We start from the raw sequence: 17106 nt of genomic DNA, 5'->3' as shown, positions 1-17106 counted from the left end.
TTAAACGTACTGCAACACTTTGCTGCCCCATACCTGTCATTTATGTCATTGAGGACTCCAAAGTCCAAAAAAAGTCTCAGCTCTGGTTTACCTCCATTGGAAAAAGGTTTGGGGACTAGGACTCTCAGAAGGCTCAATCACCCCTAGTTCCAGCATCTTGCTGACACAGGCTCCAAAACCCACACCTTCTGCCTTGGTTGGAACTCCGGTGCAGCCTTTTGGTCAAAACATTGCTTCTGGAGCTCTTGGCTGACTTCAAGGTTTTTATTTGCTTTCTCCATGTACTCGGCCATTCTGGAGCAAAGGCCAAGCACATACTCCACAATGTCTAGTTTGGGCTCAGTGAGAGGCATTTTCCAGCCTTCACTCACTAGGCTCAGTGGACCCCTACAAGGATGACCAAACAAAAGCTCAAAGGGACTAAAGACCACTCCTTTATGTGGCACTTCTCTGTAGGCGAACGGTAGACATGGTAAAAGGCCATTCCATCTCCTTCTGAGTTTTTAATGGAGTCTTTAATTCATACCTTTCATGGTCTTGTTGAAAATCACTCCAACAGACCATTTGTTTGAGGGTGGTATGGGGTAGTGGACTTATACGTCACACCACATTCCTTCCAAATTGCTTTTAGGTAAGCAAACAGGAAGTTACTACCTCTGTCTGAAAGCACCTCCTTAGGGAAGCCCACTCTAGTAAAAATACTGTTGAGGGCTCTGGAAACTGCAGGGGTAGTGGAAGTCCTAACGAGAATTGCCTCCGGATACGTGGTGGCATGATCCACTACCAACAGTATAAATCTGTTTATTGATGCTGTTTGTGGGTCTTGGGGGCAACAATGTCTACCCTTACCCTTCCAAAGGGAACCCCAAACACTGGAAGTGGAATTAAGGGGGGGCTTTGGTTTGCCACCTGTCTTGCCACTCGCTTGACAGGTGACACAGGAGCTGCAAAACACCTTTACTTTCTGGGACATACCTGGCCAGTAGAAGTGGTTAACTAACCTGCTCCAGGTATTTGTCTGGGCAAGATGCCCAGCTAAGGGGGTGTCGTGCTAAGGTAAGTAAGAACTCCCTGTACTGCTGAGGCACTACCACTCTGTTAGTGGCATCAGGGTTGGGGTTTCTGGCCTCAGTGTAACGTAGGCCCTCCTCCCAATAGGTCCAGTGGGAGCCACTGACATCTCCCTTTTCCTGATCAGCAGCTTGCTGTCTCAGGCTTTCAAGAGTGGGACAGGTCCTCAGTCCCTGGAAAACATCTTCCCTAGAAGGTCCCCGACCCCCAGTCCTAGGAGCTCTGCAATGTAGGGCCCAAGTTACTGGGGCTCAGTACCCTCGAGGGCTGACAGGTCTTCTCGCTGAGGAGAGTGAACCTGAGCTTGTGCCACCTCAGAAGCTGGTTTCTCAGACGTGTTGCCTTTCCTACTGTTTTAATGTAGTTGGGACCTTTTTAGAAGATTGACAAAAATTCTATACAGACTTTTTAAAGCCTAACTAACAAGTACACTTTATAAATCTCTAATACCAAGGACTGTGGAACTTAAACAAATGTGTTTTCCTCTAAAGTCAATTGTGGGTATTTTCGTGGAAACACCTACTGACCAAGTGGTATCAGCAAGTGTAAAGGCTGGTATCTCACCACTGCCACCAGTGTAGGAAGCTGACTATCTATGAGGTGTACCGAACGTAGGGGTAGACTATGCAGATAGTACAGGCAACCCTTATTGGTTTACAAGGGTTAAAATAATAACCCTAAAGGCTCTCTTTTGTGGCAGTGTGGGTGAGCTGTTTAGGCTGATTAGAGGGTAGTGCTAAGCATTTGCTAAACACAGTCAATAAAAGAGACGCACTCAAGAAGAAACTTGAGACCAATTTTAGAAAATTAACAACACTTTTGATATTATTTTAGACACCAAAAATCTTCAGATTTAGGTAAGTACTGTTTGAGATATTATTTTGCACAGTGAGGTAAGTAAATCACACAAATGTGCTTTTACGTGGTAATACTTTTCAATGGGGAAAGAACACGCACTGCAATCAGGTATCTGCAACAGTATTTCGGGGGTCCTCTTGAGGTCTTAGGGTGCTAAGTGTCAAGGTCATGAGAACCACCATCAGGTCTGTTTTACCTGCCATGGCTGTTTGGGTGCAGAGATGCTGGACAGATCAAGGGCCTTGTGCATGTGCACCATACATTGACGAAGAGGGAGGCCACCTAGAAACAGGCTGCAGAGAGGGTTTTGGGGACAGGTCCAGGAGCTCCGAATGGGGGACTCAGTTTGTGAGGGTCCTGGGAGCAATGGGGCACAGTTGATAGTCGAAGACCCGGTCGGGATGCTGGGGTGCAGAGGGTTTTGATCTGCTGATCCTGTGCTTCGTAAGAGCTCATGGGACTTGGCTAGACCTCAGAGGTCTTTGCATGATACATAATATGGAAGCCTGAGGGTTCAGTTTTGGAAGCCAGGGCCTAGAAAGGCTAGTGGAGGAGAGAAGTTCAATCATCATCATCAAAATACTTTATTCAATTGTATCTCACAATCATAAAAGCAGATAAAAGCATACAAATAACACCAATCAACAACCACATAAAATAAATAACTAAAGTAAATCAAGACATACAACAATTGATACTGTGTTATAAGATTCACTACAAGAAACTAAGTCCAGTTATTCTTCTAAAAAACAGTATAAAGTCAATAAAACAATATATTTAAAAAGCAGAGGTTGTTGTCCTGACTAAAAACATTTAAAGATAAAAGACCTCCATAATTTGCCTGAAGATGCGATCTAGCCTTAATTACTGCATATAAATATAGAGCTAATCCATTACATATTATAATTTATGGAAGGGACAGCAGGTAGATAAAAGCTGGGCGGCACTGTTTAAAGTGCATGGAGTTTAAAAGTGGAATCACAAACACTTTCCTTGAATCAGAATAAAATTTGCAAAAAAAACTATATGCATTGTATTTTGGTCTGACACTGAATCACAGGGCCATTTTCCCAAAACTGGGGTCCAGTCATTGGTAAGCGGAAAACTGACGTGTCGGTGAAATGTCTCTAGTCTTAGGCGTGGGAGGACATATTGATGCCTTGAGTTCAGTACATATTTTAAATATGGTTCCATACCGTCTAATTGCTGCAACAGGAGATTCCTCCTTACACTAGATTTCTTTGACTCAATGGCCCACCTCGAGTCAGTCAGGTTAGTCAGACAGATGTTTTTCAGATCTTTCCTCGAAAGTGTTTCGATTTTTTCTGGTGTGAAATATAACTCAGGGTGGCCCAAGTCCGTAAGGAAGTTCTTTATATAATTCAGCCATGGAAGTTGCAGCAAATGGCTTAATAATTGAGCATCTTCTATAATGGCCCTTTTCAGGCTAGCAAATTCGGAGGTCCATACTTTATGCCAAAGTAAAATTGGTTGCATGGTTATTAGGTCTGTAATGTATGTTACCCCCATTTCTGTATGGCACACCAAAGTTGAAGTGGATCTTGGCACACTTAAGATGGACTTTAAAAAATCATTCTCGGCTAGCTGTAGGGCATTACATTTCCTGTATCCCCAGAGGCCTGCCCCATACAATGCAACAGAGACACATTTTGCGTTATAAATTACCATCATGCCTTTGGGGGTAGCCCTACCAACCTTTTTTTTTTATTTTATTTTTACAGCCATATAGTTTTCGTAAAAAGTAATTTTCTAGACCTGATGGCTTGCAGCCAGGTACCTTTATTATCGAACATAATGCCAAGATATGAAAAGGTTTCTATGTCATCTAGTTTGACACCCTTTAAAATGACTTGGGATTTTTTAGCGGATTTTGTACCACAGGTCATCGAAAAGGTTTTAGAGTGGTTGATTTTAAGACCTAAGTCTTCCATATAATTATCAAAGGTTGTTAATAGTCGCTGCAAAGCTACTGGAGTACGTGCCATCAAAACAGCATCGTCCGCATACATAAGTGCTGGAATCTTTCGGAAGCCAACTTGTGGAAGATCTCTACAAGCAGTAGATAGAACATCCTCTAATTTATTAATGTATAAGGCGAACAATAGGGAAGCTAGAACACAGCCTTGACGTACCCCCCGCTTTACAGGAAAGACTGAGGTATACTCCCCCTGAGATCCATAACGCACCCTAGCTTTAGCTCCAGAATATAATTCCCTGATGAAATGAACTATTGTAGTGTCTACCCCCATATCCAGTAAAATGGGCCAAAGTTTGCTGTGAATTACGCAGTCAAACACCAAAGTCAAGACCACAAATTCAAGGTGTAAAGCTCCTGTCTTGGCCTTGGTATATTTACCAATTATAATGTCTAAATTCAGGTCCTGTTCCATAGTCCCTATCCCAGCCCTGAAACCATATTGTAGGTCCGATAAGGTATTATTAACTTCCGTCCATTCCCGTAACCCATTTAGGACAATGCGTCCAGCAATCTTTGCGATGGTGTCAAGCAATGAAATTGGTCTATAACATGCTGGATTTTGGTGATCTCCTTTTTCAAATATTGGGACAATAATGGACTCAGCCCAGTTTGGGATAAAGGCAGTGGCGCAACAGGCTCGTAAGACCTGTGTCAATAAAGGGCCCCATAGTGAAACATTTGACGAATAGATATCGAATGGAACTCCATCTGCGCCTGGTGCTTTCCCACTCTTACTGGCGTTGATAGCATCAATGACCTCATATAAACTGAATGGTGGAGTAATAGGCTTAAAGTCCAATCTGTAGGTGTTTGTGTCTAGGACTAGTTTTTTTGAGGAATTTATTCTGGAAAAACAGGTAACCCCCTCCTCTTCCGTGATGGCTATTTCAATAGTTGGTGGCGTCCCATCACACAGGAGGGGGGAGTTCACTATCCTCCAGAATTTGGCATCGGTGTTCTGAAGGCTTGCGTCATGAAGAGCATGTCACGCCTCATCTTTTAAATGCTGTTTCCTATTTTTTATAGCCTTTTTATACTCATGTCTGAGAGTAGTAATTTCATGTTTATCAGGGTTTTGACTGTGTAGGTACTGTTTAAGTCTCTTATGGGCCTATGTACATTCAGTATCAAACCATGCTTTGTCTCCCCGTGGTCTAGATTTACCCGTCCTTACTGTGAGAGACTGTTTGATTCCAGTAGGGATTGCTGTGAATGCTTTAATACACTCCTGTGCTCTGGTATTATCTGAGAGGCAAATATCAAACTTGTTAGTATATTCACTCAACAATTCTTTCATAAAACCTATTGGTTCAATCTGTGACCAACGAATAGAATAACCATTCCTTGCACCCAGTTCAATGTTCACTACCTTCTCTGCTACTCCCTTATGTTTATTTATAGCTTGAAGTAATACAAGGCGTAAACATTGAGGGTAGTGGTCGCTAAGCTCAATGTTGTGGATTTTATACTCAGATGTGCAAAAAACAAAATTGTTAGACACTAGTATAAAGTCGATTATAATGTTGGCACATCTGCCGTTAAAAGTAGGTTTTAACTGTGAATTACTATTGTTTAAACCATTACAAAAAAGAGGTCAAATTTAAATAGTGCATCATTCAACAAATTACCGTGGTGGTTATGTGTAAAATGAAATAAGTCATTGTTTCCACCTGTACCAAAGGTACAGAGTTTCTCGTCTTTTTGGAAACACAGATGAGTGTTAAAATCACCCCCCCCCCACAAGATAAAGGTCTCTTTATGTGAGGAATTACATGCACAATCCAGGTCTTCCTGCAATAGCCTGAGTGTGGGTAAGAATTTTTGTTGGGGGAATTATTATAAAAATTAATAATCACCAGTTGTGCTTCATTTTTTAATTCGCACAATATCAGTTGATAAAACGTATTAGAAGTTGAGCTAATCACCTTTATTGAATCGAACTTATTGGAAATGAATGTGCACAGTCCACCTTTCGCCGTACCCCATGAACAAGGGACTGCAGGGGTGTGGAATGTCCTAAAGCCATTTATGTGAATGGGATCCACGGACCAAGTCTCTTGTAGACACACACAAGAAAAAGATCTAATAAATTCTAGCCAATTCTCATTCTCGATTTTGGTACGGAGACCCGCCACATTCCAGAATAAAAGATTGTCTTCCGGTGTGTTTAGGCCCAATCCCGAAGGTTCGTGTTGTGTTACTTTCCTTATTGATGTGGAGATATTAGTCTCCATCTCTATGTGAAGTGTGGAAGTTGATGTGGAAATGGGCAGGTGAGCAGGAATTCCACCTATTGGAATTTCATTGATAAGATCCTGTCTAGGTAATTTTTCCATTACCATCCTTTCGTCTCCTGTACTCACCGCCCTTCAATAGATCAGGAGCGGTACTCATCAATATGGGCCTTGTCCTGCCCGCAACCTGATCTGTTGGCAGTCAATCAACTTCTTCCAGAGAAAAAGCATGGAATCTGTTCTTAGTAGGGACCATTTAATTTCTTTCAGGTCTACTTTGTTGTTTTAAAGACTCTATGCTAGGTTGGTCGTGCAATCACCAGACAGGAGATGTGTATTGCTGACATTACTAAGGGATAGGGTGAGAACACACAAATTGGAGGAAGAGGAGCAGAGCATCCTTTGTGCACATCAAAGGTCTCCGATTCCAGGAAGATTTACTGGACAGTGGAGCTTGTGCTCATTGTCAGGGAGATGGTGGTTCTGATAAGGTTAGCACAGTGAGACCAGGGAATCATGAAGAGGGGAAAGTTTAGGCCTTTGAATATTTATGATGCATATTTCAGTGGCAACTGGCAGCCAGGAATGATCCCTTGTTAATCCCCTGGGCTATGTTTTGGGTCAATCAGGATTGGAGCTAGTCAGCTGTGGCTGTCTGGCCCTTTAACAAAGGACAGGGTAGAGGAGGAAGCACTTCAAAGGAACTGATGGTCACAAGCCAAATGTCGTAGGGTCCGAATCTAAATCACATTTGTGTCTGAATTCGGATTATAAAGGTGGGAGCATGAGTCCCACACCTTATTCAGCAACATTGGTCATCAGGGTTGAAGATCACCAGGACTTCTAGCTGCTGGAACAAAGGCTAGAGACCAAGGTCTGCTCGTCTCCCTGCGGGGTGAGGGGTCATCACTTTGGAAGCGAAGACAACTTGCTCTGAGCCTGAGGTACTAGACTTTTACCTTCCTGTCTAAACCAGTGGGCCCTATGAGGAGGAGGAGAGTGCCTGGAGAGACCAAGGCCCAGTGGGAATCTTGCAGAGTGGGGTCCAGGTGAACGAAGTATCAGATGCCTGATCCAATAGGGACTGTTGTATGAACGAAATTGGTGACCCAATGTGTGCCTAGAGGGCACTACAGTGAAGTAGGTGTTGTCCTTCCTGTACAAAGCCAGTCAGCAACCCATGTGTGCCAGATGCAGGCCATCATGAAGTAAGGGCTATCAATCTTGTGAAGAGTCAACTGGCTGCACCTCCATGCCAAGTGGCGTCCACTGTGAAGTATGGGCTGTCGCCATCCTTCTCCGAAGAAAATCTGCGACCTCTATGTGCCAGGATGGGGCCACTGCTCTGGATTGTCATGCCGAGACTGTTGTGAGGAATACTTAATGATTGCAAGGAGTTGCAAAGAAGAAAATCTGACACCGCTGTAGGCTGCCTGGAAACTGAGAAAAGGTCCGACATGCAAGTATTTGACTGGACAGTCATCTTACTGTGGTTACTGTTTGTACTTTCAGTCTTGTGCCTGGGTATGCCTCACACCTAACTACCTACCTTCCCCATTGACCAGCCTTGGACTGCTCGACCCATGCTACCAGTGAGAGTCAAGTAGGGAAAGCGGTGTTACTTGGTACAGTTAATCAGGATCCATAGTAGGTCGTACTCGGGGACAGCTGAAGTAAAAGGCTACAACCCACACATCTGGGCCCAGAAATCCCTGCTTGATACTCCCTCAACAACCCCTCCTAACTTTCAACTCTTGAAACTCCCAATGGTGCGTCCTACAATCTTAGGTGGCTCTCCGGTCAACAACTGTCCAATTTCCCCAACCCATACCAGACAATATGCCACAAACCCCACAAAGCTAGGTTTCAGACCACACCTAATCCTAAAAATATTGATGACCACATCCTACCCAAGCTCTGGTCCCAGACTTGAAATCTGTCTTAATTAACACCCAATCCTAATCAACTGTCAAACATTCCTCTCACACTGGACTCATTCAATGTGTGTTAATTTGATCAATTAATGGAGCATCAAGAGGATGAGACATGGAAGATCTGTGGGTGTGCAAGCATCAAGACTCTGGCACTCCCTTTATACCAATGTAAGAGCTGAACCAAACCACACAATGCACAGGAGACTCCAGAAAACGTACCTCTTCAGACCTGTCTGATGTTGAGATGATGAGATCAACATGAAAACAGAAGTTGATGAGAAATGTCATCCATGGTTAGTTACGCTAACTTTTCCTTCCAACAATCCGGCTGCATTTCCTTTCCTGCAAGCACTATTAAGTTATTGAAAGTCAACTCGAACTGTAATACAAACATCCTTCATAAATAAGTAACGAACCATCTCTAAATCTTCTATTTTTTATTATTCCTTTTTATGCCTTTGCTAAGTTTCTGTTATTCCATACAGGTGTTAAATCTACTGGTATATAAATTAATGATAACAGAAAATCAGCAAAACAGAAAGATAATTTTGTTCTGACAGAAATGTTCTGTTATTTTAGTGTTGAAAGACTAGGTTAATACTTAATCTTGTTACAATGGCATTAAAATGCAGATTCCAGTTGAAGAAAGAAGGCTTTCACCCACATTTCCAATTAAAGCAGATACCTATCAAGCACCTTATTCACATTCCAGAGCTGATAATATTTCTCACAGGCTGTGTCAATTACATTTCCTTAAAAAATATACAAACATGCTCATCCAAAAAAAGCAGACCAACAGGCACGTAACCTCCAGAAATGGGTATTCTAGGTACATTCACTATCCTGTAGAACTCAATCTGAGATATAATTTATATCAAATAAAAGGTCTGCACTAACTCTATCCCACATACAACAATATCAGACACAACATAACCTGTACCTCTGCAAGCCCAGAACCTATTACTAGCGCAAGAGCTGTGGTGCCTCTGTCCAGGACACAGGACATGCTATTGGGTCCTGTAATCTACTATGCTTCCAGATGAGGAGCCTTTCTGACCACAGAGCTTTAAGGGGAGTCTCCCATATATACACCAACAGAATGAACCAGTCCTGGAGAAGATGGATTTGAAAAACCCAAGACATCCAGAGAATGGAAAACCAAGATTGAGATGTCCAAGTACAGATGTGACTCTTGCTGCCTGTCTCTGGATTTAAAGGTGAAAACACATCAATGAAATCCTGACTCAAATCCTAGAGTAAAGGAGACCACCAAAGGGAATGTTAATCCACATGTCAACTAAAAAATGATCCCACTAGGAATCTGGGGCAAAACAAGTGAGTTATACTGCAGAATTCTACTGGAAGAATAGACATTAGGATATTCTCTCTTCCATCATCCTGTCAATTATGTCTCTGTGGTACCATGAATTCAAACAGGCTACAACTTTAGACAGGCCTGCGAGGTCTGGGAGGTACTGTACTCCAAAAGAGTTCTGCCTGCTCAGTAGGGATTCCTAGACATCTCTGGACAAATCAGAGAATTTCACGTGTAATTTATGTACCTTACTACAGAACTGTTGTAAATTTGTGCAACAATTAACCATTAATCTGCAAATGATGACAAATTAACCTGCCAGAAAATACTGACCATTTGCTTCTCAGTGATATTTCACCATATCTTGCACAGCAGCCTGATATGTCTACATTGGGCACTATCAGAAGGTCTAGTGCTCACTCAAACATTGAGCACTCACTTCAGGATCCAATGTGTTCCACCACCACAGGATATTGTGCCCTCTGGGAAGAAGGCCATCATGTATGAGTACGATGGGCCTTTGTGTATGTGCAGTAACTACAGCCTCTTAAGTACACTTAAAAGAGCAGCAACTGAAAAGCACTCACTAGAGACCCTCAAGGAATGTCTGTGAATTATATTAAACTTCTATTAAGTGCATAATCACAATGAGGCATCACACCACTGAAAACACCATTGTGAGTAAAGACTGCTGTGAGACCAGGGCAAAAGCTGATACAGAAATACAAAAGAAAGGTTTTAAAACTGCATGAAAGGACAACTCTAGGAGATGCAGTGTCAGATCATTTCAGTTTTGGAGCTAAGGGTTCTCAAAGCATCACCATCGTGCTGATTGAGTTTGAAAGAGAGACATTTTAAAAGAAATTATGGAATCTCAACAAAGTGAACTCTCAGACTTATGAAAGGAAAGTGGGCCTGCAGAAAAAGAGGGCATGTCTTAGGCGTTACTGGTGAGCATCTAGGTCAATGACACAGTGGCATTTGAAACTCCCTAAGTGGCTCAGTGGCTGAGAACTCAGTGCACTCCTCTATCCAATGTACCGTGGCTTCTGCCACACCATGTTGCATACAGTGTGCATGGAAATCTATGCACAACTGTATAGCAAAACTGTTATAAAAGATGGAATGGGGCTACTCTCCAAAATCAAAGCCCTATGATTGTTTGCAGTGACATCAGCAGACGCAATCTGAATAAAAGGCTATGACTTGTACTCTGCTCTATACTTTCAGCTTGTAAGGGAGTGCCCCCTGTGCCTCCCAGGTAAAACCCTTTTCGGTTATCAATTTTCTTTGTTTGTTACAAAGCTCAGCTGGATGTGGAAGGCAGGAGTGTGCAACAGCCTGGAAGCGGAAAATGGGATTGGGTGGCTGATATCCATACCATTTTCCACCAAGGCAAGCCAGGTGTCTATCTGTACTTAAAGGGCGGTTACCACAAGGCTCTTAGACTGCATGAAGGCCCCAAAGCTGGATCTTGCCAGCAAGGGTCTACCCTGCTCTATGTTGTGTGAGTCAAAAGAATCCACTGAATGGAGCAGACATACTGCAAAGGTTCATAAAAAATGATGCTTGCACGTGATATGCTGTCAAAGAGTTTACTCTTGAAATGAATACTACTATTTAGTGACAGAGTAAAGCTCTAATGCATAATCCCTGCAGTCAATTCTTTACATAAAATCAAACGTATATACATTATATGTTCTGTGTTAAAGACCATGATTGAGGTGCATATGACTTAAAGGAGATGAAGGTTCAGGGACATTTTAAAGCTGCTCAGGAAAGAAGATATAGTAGGGTAAAACACAGGTAGAGATTCTGCATAAAGTCTCTGAATCCAACAACATAAAAAGTGAACTGAGTATCAACTCATAGAGATACTGAATTTGGGGCCAGATGTATCAAGAATGCATATTGCGAACCGGAAATAGCGATTTTTAAGTAATCGCTATTTCTGAGTCTCAAAATGCAATGTATCAAATTTGCGATTCGGTAATAGCGATTCTTTAAAAATCGCAAATGCTATTACCGAATCGCAAATTTTGATACAGCCCCCATTCACATCTATGGGCCTGTCGGCCCATATTTGCGAATATTTTGCATGTCCCAAATTGCAAATTCCTAACTGGAATTCGCAATTTTGGGAAATGCAAAGTCCAGGGTGCTGGGGGCCTAAGGCCCCCTCTGCTGCACCCCAAAAAATTTTTTAACAACATGTAAGGTGCACACATGCCAAAAGGGCATGTGTGCTTTACATGTAAATTTTAAAAATGCATTTTAAATGCGTTTTTAAAATTTTCACATGGTTACACCAAGTTCAACTTGGTGGTAATAGCGATTCCTTAATGCCCAATTCGCATTAAGGAATTGCTTCACACGTGTGCTTTAGAAATCGCAAATAATGATTCCTTATTTGCGATTTCTTATTTAGAGAGTCGCAATTTGCGACTCTCTAAACAGGGTCGCAATTTTAAGGAATCGCTATTTTAGCGATTCCTTAAAATTGCATTCAGAATGCCTTTGATACATTCTGAAAGGGCTTTTTGCATTCGCAAACGGACATTCGCACCGTTTGCGAATGCAAAAAGCTTTGATACATCTGGCCCTTGGAGTGCAAAACAATTAATTTTTGAAATCAAGGTTTCAGTCATGTCACCTGGGATCAGGTGGCAACTGACAAAGGCTCCACATGGTTCAGGGGGAGACTAATTTAAACAACAACTGATCTCTTAAGTCAATGTTCCAAGGGAAGTACTACTGTCGTAGACTCTCGCTTTGGTAACAAGACTGCTGGATTCTGGGCACCAGCACCACCGAGCGTGGGGGACTGAGTCTAATCCCACACCATGTGGCAGCTGTCGGCCTAACCCCTTCTGGCTAGCTAGCAGCACCTCACAAGTACCATAGGGTAGAAGTGATTTGTGGCAGCTTATCGCATGACACTCAGAATCCTCAGGGAAGTCATGGTGGAGCGGATCTCATCACTTTCTCTCAGCTATACAAGTCTCATACATGCAAGGACAAAACAGAAGCAAGGGTTTAATAGGTTTTATTGAAGCAACTGAGTTCTACATAGAAGGGCATGAACTGTGATTATAAGGATAATGGTACACAACTTAATGACAACAGTAATCAAAAGAATGAAACACAAGAAAATTCCTACATGAGAGCGAGTAGCAGTGTTAGCCCTAATACGCCCTTCTGGTCCCAGGAAGGAAGCCCGAATCCCATACCTGCACTGTTGTTGAGAAGAGATCTGTTAGTCTGTTGGGAGCCCTCCCACGTAGATGAAGAGGAACCAAAAGGTTTCTGCAGAGATGGCAACGACGTGCATCACAGGATGGCAAACTGTCTGGAACGTCCCCTCTAAGATGTTATGGGCAGTGTGATGTTTTATAATAACATATCTGTTGTTCTAAGAACTTGCCCTGACGTGACAACACATTTTTCCATATAAGGTAGACATTGTTCCCTTTGGACCAGCAATATCCAGTAAACATCGTGGACAGCGTCGGGTTGAGTAATAATAGTTTCTGTAAGGAAGGTCAACGGATAAAAGGAATAAAAACATCACCACTGAAATGAAGCATTGCTAAGATAATAAAAGGAATACAAGTGAAATGTAACTGGGTAAAAGGGCACTAGCCTTAGGACCAGAGTTAAATAATCTGCCAGTGCAGAAATGCTAAAAAAAAAACACATTGGGTTCTCCATGGTTACCAAACTTGAGGGCCCCAAGTCTTCTAAATCACTGGCTGCCGGGGTTCAAATACTAAGGTGGTGGCACCCACAGGACCTAGGGCACTCTCTGTGCACACTGGTGTCTATGAGCAACGGGTGAATTGGCATTTAGTGCTAGATTCTTACTGCGCATTTAAATAATAGTATCTCTGGAACTGTAAGGCATGGACAGGGTTTTCAAATGGATCCACATCCAACAAGACACTACACCTCACAGCAAAAGTGAGAAGATATGGCAATACTGCTCCAAGCATTTCAGAAGGCACAACGGTAAGATTGATCCAAGCCACGGGTGAAATAACAACAAGTGGTATCCTACTCCTGGGCTCTATCTGGTGAATATAAGAAACTGGCCCAAGGCAGTTCAGTGTGCGGATGCCAAGGGAATGTACATGACAAGAGAATGTACATGCCAAGATAAAACGTGAAGCCTTCACGGGTGGAGTGTCTGTGAGAGGCAACAGATGACCTCCTGATGTTTATAAGAGGAACCTGAAATTTAAATAGAGTTAATTTTATCTCATTTTAGTCAGTGTTTTTGTGAAGGGCAGCAGTTACAGAGGCTGAACAGATTTTACATAGAGGGCAGTGGTAGCCTCCTTCACCAGCAGCACTGGCAGAAAGGCCAGTGCCCTCCACAAAAAATTGTTCCGATATGGTTCTGTTGATTAAGCAATAAAAATCACAAATGGAGCTTGGGTAGTGGGCACACACATATCAAGTCAATTAGGCAAAAAAGGGGTCAGTCAAAAGTTCAGCAGGCACAGCTGTATGTATACTGTGAAGCCTTTCATCCCTAAGGTACCACAGAGAAGACTGCATGACAGGGTGACAAAGAAGAATGAGGGCGGGCAAATAGATAGTTTCATTGATAAAAGGGGCAGATAGAAAAGAGGACAAGGAACAGAGTAGTCATACCTGAAGCATCAAGTCCTTTCTACAGCAAACTCAATTTAGAGATGTTCTGTCATTGTTGCAGGCAGTGCATGTTAAATTCCTTTCTTTTTAACAGACATGCACTTATGTTATTAGATAGCAAGTGAATAACTAAATGTGAACATTTACATACCTATAGCTAACTGCTTTATTTAAAACAAAAACGACCATATCAGAGCTGGAAGGACCACAAGAAAAGTTGTTGCTTCAAAAGTTGCTTGAATTGTAAGATTCTGGTGAAAAAAATCCACATTATTGGAACATGAACAAACAACACACTCAAATACCAAACACATAAGCACTAAGCTGATGTATTTAATTGCCAAAACCCAATAAACTGCCTCCCTGATATGGTGTCTGCAGGCCCATAACTGCCTGTGCCATAGGCCTCAATCTACACATTCGATGGAGTCCAACAAGGCCTTAACATGTATCGGTATAATTGTGTTCTCATAATGGAGGGACACATCACAGTACATCATGCTGGACTGTCCCTTTTTTAAGGCTAGATAAAGACTGATTTGTATATTGTTGGTCCATGTCTGTAGTGACACAGGAAGCAAAAAACACAATGAGTTGGAAAGTGAGTCAAAGTATTTTCAAGTGGTTGAGATTAATTCAGTCATTTTACACACCACATTATGTGGCTCTTTTTTGTATCTCACATAACACTGCTAAAGTGCCAGGCACAGGTAAGGTTTCATGTAGCAGTTGCACTCTTTGTAGTATAATGTAGTCTTAGCTCATTCCATCACTTAATGGGTAAAGTTTGCTTCAGAAAACTGCTCTTTAAGTCTACAAGTCTTCCGCCACATTGTGCATGTCAAGGACTCCTCACCGGACTCAACAGACCAGACACAAGGAGCATTGTAATTTAGGTATTGCTGCAACCTATAAATCCAGTCATAGACAGACATTACTCAGTGGCACTGGGTTCAAAGTCCCACCCTTGTCTTCAGCAACATGCACTTTCCTGTTTCTGCTCTGACTCAACCCTTGTCTTATTGGTTTCTATGATCTGCAGCCTGATAGGCCCTTTTAGACTTGGGAAGTTACTCACTAGCAATCAGGTAGGTCTAGAAGGCTGTGACACAACACAGTGTCAGGGACAAGATCATACTTTGCTATGAGGAATACTGTAAAGGGGTATCTGTCCTTGCCATGACTGTGAAGCCAGACACCTCCAATTCCTAGTTCAGTCTTCACATAAGAAGTGTGTGGTTGGGAAAGCCTGTAATCTCACATGAACCATTGAGAACATCCTAAGCCTGTAATGGAGTTATAGCAGCACCCAAGCATGATGAAATCTATTTAAGGGACAGGCAGAAATGCATGCATCTGTTTTCCGGTGTGGTGCAAAACTAGCCAAAATTCAACAGGGTGCTGCATATGGTCCAAGAAAGAAAGAAGTGTTAAGAGAGACAGCTAGGTTCTGGGAGCTGTAGTGTACTGTTACTGCACTGCGATGTAATGCTCTTTAAACGGGTGTGTCGACAACGCATTCCTAAATTGGATGAACAAGTAGTGGTCCGGATAGATAAGGTGATATCATTCTAGATCCTGGGTGCATATATGGGAAAAGTCTGCTGCTTTGTTTTTTCTTTAACACTTTTTAGTCTCCAGTCTGATTGTGTCATGGCTGCAGGTGTGGGTAGAACCACCAGAAATGGTACGTGTGTCTGCAAGGTAAGCTGTGTGCTGGTCATGAAAGCTTTATCACAGCTGGTTCTGAAGATGGTGCAGGCTGTCGATGACAAATAGTAAAGCACAGAACTCAAGAAAATGGTTGAAGTACATCATGAGTTATGAAAAGTGTGTCAGTGTCTCATTCTGACACATTTACCTTGCATGAGTAGGAAAGCCACGCCTTGGTATTTGGAAACTCTCTAAGTAGAGCTACAAAAGCCTCAGCCTCCTTTTGACTTGGGATTGTCTCCAAGGCAAACAAATCTACTCCTGCAGATTCAAGGCACTGCAATTGAGGTCTGTGCCAAGCCGTAAGCTCCTGAGAGGGAAAGAAAAAAGATATTGCGTAGGTGAGATGAATTATGCATTGACGTATGCACAGTGGTGTGAAAGTACATTATGAGCAGGGCAACCTTGTAGGACCACGGGTTGTTGCAATGCACTGGATTTGATGTAATTTGTACATTTTGCATTTGGCACTTTGAACTTCTGGCATGAACCCATCCCCTCACCCGGGGGAACCCACATGCATGGTACAATTATTACAAAGCAAAATGTGGACATATACTGTGGCATGACATTATATCAAACTGCAAACACAAGAAGCATATGTTTATACAACACTCTGCAGTTTCAGGCATTATGGATTAAGAATTAAGTGTGCAGACAATGCAAATTACTTCTTACTAGCTTCCACAGGATATTTACCTTTTTAAAACGTATGATGTTTACAAGCGCAGGGCTCCTCTAGGGAGAAACTGTAAGAAAGCCCCTTTAATCATTTGAAAAGAAACAATGCAAAATAAATTTGGCTAGGCTGCAGTTCAGGCAATCTCCTTTCAGTGACTTATTCAAACCTACAGTAGATAGGTAGCACTTCCATCTGGCTGGAGGAAAATGCCATTTCTATAGAGACCTAAGTGCAAAGGAAATAATGGATATGCAAAAATGGCATGATTAAAGGACATTGCGACAGCTTTGCTACTAGAGGTTTAATCAAAAGAAAATATATGTACTTTGAGTTTTTGGTGCAGGTAGCACAGCGAAGTTAAGAAATAATATCAAGCTAAAGAGTGTTCAAATGATTAGTGGGAATAGAACAAACTGAAAAAATGCAGCACAAACTGGAAGAAGCATAGGAAACAGAAGTGATACAAGGAAGAATTGGGAGAAAGAACGCAGGGAGGGAGAAGGCATGGAAAGCAGAAGAGAAATATTTTTTTTTAAAAGGAAATGTCATAGGTGAAAGTGTGCACAACCAAGAATTTCAAAGGAATCGGGTAGGAAAAGACATATTGATGGAAATGGCGAACAGCAGGCCCAGCAAGATATTTG

General features: G+C 42.2%; 1 protein-coding gene across 2 annotated transcripts in view; it reads right to left on the bottom strand.

The window, feature by feature from the left end:
- Positions 1-17106, bottom strand: part of LOC138250115 (uncharacterized) — a 276374-nt gene that overhangs the window by 121142 nt on the left and 138126 nt on the right. For both annotated transcript variants that reach the window (XM_069204562.1, XM_069204563.1), the window contains exon 5: positions 15929-16090. In XM_069204562.1, coding sequence (XP_069060663.1) covers positions 15929-16090 — 162 coding nt within the window. The remainder of the gene's footprint in view (positions 1-15928; positions 16091-17106) is intronic.

Source organism: Pleurodeles waltl, chromosome 8, assembly GCF_031143425.1.
Source record: "Pleurodeles waltl isolate 20211129_DDA chromosome 8, aPleWal1.hap1.20221129, whole genome shotgun sequence".
Classification (NCBI taxonomy): domain Eukaryota; kingdom Metazoa; phylum Chordata; class Amphibia; order Caudata; family Salamandridae; genus Pleurodeles; species Pleurodeles waltl.
The sequence above is the reverse complement of the archived record's forward strand: the minus strand, read 5'-3'. Positions and strand labels throughout refer to the sequence as shown.